Source organism: Bidens hawaiensis, unplaced genomic scaffold (genome assembly GCF_021521415.1).
Source record: "Bidens hawaiensis isolate Kalapana, Puna unplaced genomic scaffold, B.hawaiensis_p1.1 tig00019696_1, whole genome shotgun sequence".
NCBI classification, from domain to species: Eukaryota; Viridiplantae; Streptophyta; class Magnoliopsida; order Asterales; family Asteraceae; genus Bidens; species Bidens hawaiensis.
The window spans coordinates 126,451-132,899 of record NW_027492994.1 but is presented as its reverse complement, the minus strand read 5'-3'; the positions used below and the strand labels follow the sequence as shown (position 1 = coordinate 132,899).

Below are 6,449 nucleotides of genomic sequence, written 5' to 3'. Positions count from 1 at the left end.
CTTGATTTAACGAATATCCATATTCGTTATAAAGTGAACGAAAGAGCTTGACATTCGTTATAAGTTCCACGAATGAGTTCATTCGTTAGAGTATATTAACGAATGGTTGATTCGTTAACAATCTAATAATGAATGTTCTCACATTCGTTATACTTTAATGAATGGAAATGAGTTATTGACTCTGAAATGTCCAAGTCAAAATTGATTAAACGAATTGAGAAGTCAAAACGACTAGACATCAACTATATATCACACCATTAACAGCTGAAAACTCTAATTAGTGTTTCGATTATCATTAGGAAACCTTTAACAACAATCAAATACATCTAATTTGAGTTTTAAAACAAATGATTCGCATTCGAATCTTGTTCAAATAAACATAATTGATACTGATTAATGGTTTATATCAGTTTATCATTTTCATCTTTTAATCACTAGAATCTTATTCAAATAAACATAATTGATACTGATCAAATTTATAACAACCCGCAGCAAATCAGCAATAGATGGGCTTTATCAATCGATGACGAATTTATTTTTATTTTTAACATGTAAACTTTTAGTATTTAACGAAAATTCCAAAATATGTCGTAATAATAATCCTTAATTATAATTACATTCCACTTCCCAAAAGTCTTTCACTTCATTCTTCCGTCATTCAACACGATCACCACCATCTTCTTCACCAATCAAATCAAACCCAAACCCTAATTCACACATACACATCATGTACAGCAACTTTAAAGAACAGGCAATTGAATACGTGAAACAAGCCGTACACCACGACAACGCCGGCAACTACACCCAAGCTTTCCCGTTATACATGAACGCCTTAGACTACTTCAAAACCCACCTCAAGTACGAGAAGAACCCCAAGATTCGCGAAGCAATTACCCACAAATTCACTGAGTATTTACGCCGTGCGGAGGAGATTCGGGCGGTTCTTGATGACGGCGGTGGTGGGTCTGCACCGCCGGCCAACGGCGGAGATGCGGCGGCGAAGGTGAAGCCGAAGGACGGGGATGGAGGAGGGGGAGATGGGGAGGAGAGTATGAAGCTTAGGAGTGGGTTGAGTTCGGCGATTGTGCGGGAGAAGCCGAATGTCAAGTGGAGTGATGTTGCGGGACTCGACAGTGCCAAGCAGGCGTTGCAGGAAGCCGTTATTTTGCCCGTTAAGTTTCCGCAGTTTTTTACTGGTTAGTGGTGCTAATTGATGTTGTTATGGGTTTAAAGGTTTAACCTTTAGGTTCTTGATTTTAAATTATTGAGCTAAATGTTGTCTAGTTTTGTTTCAAATTAAGGGATAAGGGTGTGCACGGTTCGGTTTGGTTTGTGTCGGTTTTGAGCTAAAACCGAAACAAAATCCGAAACTTCGGTATTTGAAATTTTAAAAACCGTTTGGTTTCACCTCTTAGAGGCTATGAAGATTAATGATTAGTTCATTAGTTTTCGGTTAATTGTTTATGGTGTTAACAGGTTAAAAGGTTTAAACTTTAGTTTCTTAATTCTAAATTAGTGAGCTAAATGAGTTTCAGTTTGCCTCAAATAAATACCATAATCCTCATATTTGCTAAGCTTAAAGATTAAGATTGTTGATTGAAAATGTTGACTAATATGCAGTTAAGCAATGATTCAACAAATTAGATCATCGATAGCAGCGTGTTTGACTGCTTAAAGTCTAACTGAACAAATTTGACCATTAATTGAGCTATGGGTTTGAGTCTATTTGAACAGATTGCGCAAATTAGACTGTTGATGGAACAAGTTTTACCAGAGATGATATCGTATATTTTGATGCTTCAAACAGTTTAAAATATTATTCATAAAAGGTTTAGCATTTCAGTCACCGATTACCATAATCTTAAAAGTTGCTAAGCTTGAAGATTTTTATTTTTGATCGAAAGCGTTGATCATTATACAGTTGACCAATATTTGAACAAATTATACCATCAATTGAGCTATGGATTTGAGTATTTAAACAAATTTGGCCATCGCTTGCACAAATTTGTCCAGAGAATATCTTATATTTTTGTCTTCATTATTTAAAAGTTACAATTTAAAATATTATCTGTATATAACATTTTCTTTTAATAACGAATGCCTCGCACATGTGATGTGCGCTCATCTCAATGCGCACCCTGCATCTGCTTTTGGGATCAAACTGCATCGGAGTGGCACACACTTTTTAAAACCAAGCTTGTGTCAACATAAATATACCATATGTATATGTTATATATGATTGGTACTGATAGGGTTTGATATGCTATAGATTGAATCTAGAGAAGATATTAGGGATAAAAAGGAAGAATGATTGTATTAATGAAAATGTAAAGAAAGATTACAAGAGATTCCCGGGCCTAGCCCTCTCGCTGCATACGCAGGAGCCATGGTACTACCATCTTAAACCTAAAACATACTCTCCCCTCCCTATTAGCTATTAATCCCTATTTATAGAAATATTAGTTGCACTTAACCCCTCCCAAAATAGACAAATGTTATTTAGACTTTTCTAGAGCATGATTCCTATCAGGTACCATGCATGATAAATATTAGGATAGTATTATATTTTAGTGTTTAAGAGCTCTTTATTCAAGATAGATAGTTTAACTTGTAGAGTTGTAGGAGGAATAACTACATACAGATGGCTTATTGTTATTGATTTCAGTTATAACACATGTTGTACGTTGATGCCTGATAATTTGTTTTGACTTTTGTGGTAGGTAAAAGGCGGCCTTGGAGGGCTTTTCTTTTATATGGTCCACCTGGCACAGGAAAGTCATACTTAGCAAAGGCCGTTGCCACAGAAGCAGAGTCGACATTTTTCAGGTGTTAATTCTGAATAGATATCGATTAATTAACTGAGTTCTCATCATTAGAATTGTTTGTTCATACAAATTGCCGGCAACTGTGGTTAGTAATATCAAACTTTAGACTAGTTATACATACATGCATTCATTCTTATGATAAACATATATATGCATATATGCAATATATAGTATATATCTGTATGTGTCTATATACATTTGTTTTTATTTGTTCAGTTTCATAGTGTTTCAGTTATGGATTTAAGTTTAAGTTCAGGTTTATAATTTCTTTAGTACATAGGCAGTAAGCTTATGTGCATGAGAAATGTTTGCTTTTTATAATTTTCTAGACTTAATATAGGCAGTTTGACTCTTAGAAGAAAGGATATAGATTGAGTCATAGGTGTCAACTGTAACATGAGAATCAAAAGCACACTTCACTGCCTTCATGGTGCTGGTGGTTATCTCTTATTTATCAGGTGTTTAAATCTAATTGAACAAAAAGGACAATGATTTTTAACTGACTGACACAAGAGAAATCAAAAGGTTAAAATACGTGACTTGAAGTTCAGGACAATATATCATAAGGACTTGAAGAATTAAGCGTGCCAAGCACACAGAATTTAAAGACTGCTTTAGGTTTTTAAGTACTGGTAATTGTGTTTTTCAAAACATATATGATATACTTGCACAGTATTTTTTTAGGCTTGAGATTAAAGTGTAATGGAATGGCCTAAAAACAGCGCTAAGAGATGTAGCTGAATGGGTATCCGCTAAGGGCTAAAGGAGAAGATTTTTAATCCATTTACCCATAACTTGGTCAATTTGGTTTATGTTTTTTTTTATCTTTAGTTTGATGGTTCTAGTGGGTTAAGTTAGTTTTTTTTTAAACTACAAAGGATAGGTGTCAAATGTGTAGAATTAAGCATTAAATCTCCAAAGTTAACTTATTGGGTGAGGTTGGCCTGACCTGACCATTTGATCTCCAGATAAAGTCACCATTTTGACCTCTTATTCAACCTGCCAGACCCACCCACTTTTTCCACCTCATAGGGTTGAGACTTGAGATTTTAAACATACAATAAGTTTTTTTGGACATAAATATTTTGTTTAATATTTTACTGATCTCACTCATGTTATCGTACTTTACTTGTGTAACTTATACGCAGCCCTAGTTTCCAGCTGCTGATGCAACTATGCAAGCTTAACTAGAAATCCATGTTTGATATATTTTGATTATTTTCATGGCGTGAGTGTTAAATATATGTAGTTTATATAACAAGATTTCTCTAAGGGCTTCAAGCCTATATGATATTCCATTTATTGAAATGTTCTTCACGTATTTGGTGTATTATTTAGAATCCAATTGCTGTTTTTCTTTCCTGCACATGCATACGTTTGTTATGCACTTATGCATTTCAAGTGAAGTAGCTTCTAGTGCGTTCTTATTTTGTGATTATGGGTTTAATGCTTTTGCCAAGTGACAATTGCATACATACGCTACATATTGACAAATAACTTAATATTCAAAAAAATATGATAATGGCAAGCTTGACCCATATTCTTATAAATGTGGGCTAATTTGGTTTGTGTTTGTATTTCCAACGGGGTCAATTTCATTCATAGTATCGTCTGAATATGTCAAATGCGTGGTTGCAAGTCTCCCAAAGTCCATATTTCATTCATAGTTTCGTCTGAATCGTGTTATTTAAAGATGCAGATTATTTTTTTTTAATCAATTTGGTTTCTTAATTTTCTGTTAAACATATTAAATGCATGGATAAATTTAAAAAGAAATGGACCATTAAGTTGTAGTTCTTACCACCGATCTGGCATATATCTGATCATAAAGAGTATTTGATTATGGATACATTTTGTTTCTTTTTCATGAACTTATGCGAATAAGTTGGCAAGTGCCAACTGGTGCTTTATTGCAGTGTCTCATCGTCAGATCTTGTTTCTAAGTGGATGGGTGAAAGTGAAAAACTAGTTTCAAATCTTTTTCAAATGGCGCGTGAAAGTGCACCTTCAATCATTTTCATTGATGAGATTGACTCTCTCAGTGGTCAACGTGGAGAAGGCAATGAAATCCTTGTTCAAATGCAGGTGATTAATCATTCTTAAAACCCAAAAAAGAACAGTAAATTAATACTAATCAACACTGATGTGAAGTAACGAAAAGTTAACTTTTGAGAGTGAAGCTTCAAGGCGCATTAAAACTGAAATCCTTGTTCAAATGCAGGTGATTAATCATTCTTAAAACCCAAAAAAGAACAGTAAATTAATACTAATCAACACTGATGTGAAGTAACGAAAAGTTAACTTTTGTTTCTTTCAGGGTGTAGGACACAATGATGATAAAGTTCTTGTACTTGCAGCAACAAATACACCCTACTCTCTGGATCAGGTCTTTTTGAATATTAATAACTCATTAAATACTAAAATTCTTATCTCTTGAACTATTTTTAAATTATTGTTGAAGGCTATCCGTCGACGTTTTGACAAGCGTATATACATTCCACTCCCAGATCTGAAGGCGCGACAACACATGTTTAAAGTAATGAATGCCTTCTACAAATATATTCAATTTTTTCTGCTCGCTTTATAAATATTTTTTAAATATTAAAGTTTTCCTTGAAATTTGAATTCTAATATCTCAACAATCACCCAATTTATAGAAATGGGCCAAAATTGCCATCTGTATTTGCAAGTATATGAAAAGTGAAAACATTGTATATTCACATGTGAGTTAATGTGCAGGTGCATTTAGGAGAGACACCAAATAACTTAACCGAAAGCGACTTTGAAGCATTGGCTCGAAAGACTGAAGGATTTTCTGGTTCTGATATTGCTGTTTGTGTATGTGCAGCTTTTAAGTTTACTGCAAAGATTCCTAACCATTTTGGTTTACATATCCTGTTTGTCAAATCTAATACTATTTATGCATTTTGTAGGTTAAGGATGTTTTATTTGAGCCTGTACGTAAAACTCAGGACGCCATGTTTTTTGTTAATACACATGACGGTTTGTGGGTCCCATGTGGTCCAAAACAACGCGCGGCTGTCCAAACTACCATGCAGGAACTTGCAGCAAAAGGGTTAGCTGCAAAGGTAACTGTTTTTTTTTTGGATCATTGTTAAGCATGTGGTTTAAATAATCAAATAATTAGTAGTTGTTTGAGTGTTTAGAAAATTTTGATTATTTAAAAGTTTTGATAAGTAAATAAAACTTATTGCAGATTAGTCCACCGCCTATCATGCGAGCCGACTTTGACAAAGTTCTTGCAAGGCAGAGGCCAACTGTGAGCAGAAGTGACCTCGAGGTTCACGAGAGATTCACAAAAGAATTTGGGGAAGAAGGTTAAAAGAACGGTGCATACGCGTTCATGTGAAATTCATCTTACTAATTTGTTGTTGGATTATTGTATAAGTTTGAGCATGTTCAAGCTTTTTCCAGGTGAAAAACAGATAAAAATATCGTGTTTTCTTAACCTCGAATCAATGAAAAATCAAGGTGTTAATAAGTTTTTAATTGTTTGCTTTGGCTTTTGGGAATGTAATGGGATGTTTATATATTTGCAGATGATGCCAAATTGACTGTTGGTGTCTTATATTCTGCTTCCCTCTATTTCTATATAATGATCAA

General features: G+C 34.2%; 1 protein-coding gene across 1 annotated transcript; it reads left to right on the top strand.

Annotated features, from left to right (window-relative positions):
- The first annotated feature begins 707 nt into the window (after nucleotides 1–707).
- LOC143559080 (protein SUPPRESSOR OF K(+) TRANSPORT GROWTH DEFECT 1-like) lies at nucleotides 708–6,194 on the top strand. Its single transcript, XM_077047778.1, has 9 exons — nucleotides 708–1,196; nucleotides 2,721–2,826; nucleotides 4,742–4,898; nucleotides 4,999–5,046; nucleotides 5,143–5,211; nucleotides 5,287–5,361; nucleotides 5,565–5,663; nucleotides 5,759–5,914; nucleotides 6,043–6,194. Exons 1-9 carry the CDS (start codon nucleotides 728–730, stop codon nucleotides 6,166–6,168), a joined length of 1,305 nt encoding a protein of 434 aa, XP_076903893.1. The 5' UTR covers nucleotides 708–727; the 3' UTR covers nucleotides 6,169–6,194.
- The last annotated feature ends 255 nt before the right edge of the window (nucleotides 6,195–6,449 follow it).

Bases quoted from the DNA above. Each gene is read 5' to 3' on its own strand.
- LOC143559080 (XM_077047778.1), top strand. From the start codon at position 728: ATGTACAGCAACTTTAAAGAACAGGCAATTGAATACGTGAAACAAGCC. The intron at 1,197-2,720 runs GTTAGTGGTGCT...CTTTTGTGGTAG, and splicing joins GTTTCCGCAGTTTTTTACTG to GTAAAAGGCGGCCTTGGAGG. The intron at 5,047-5,142 runs GTGATTAATCAT...TGTTTCTTTCAG, and splicing joins AAATCCTTGTTCAAATGCAG to GGTGTAGGACACAATGATGA.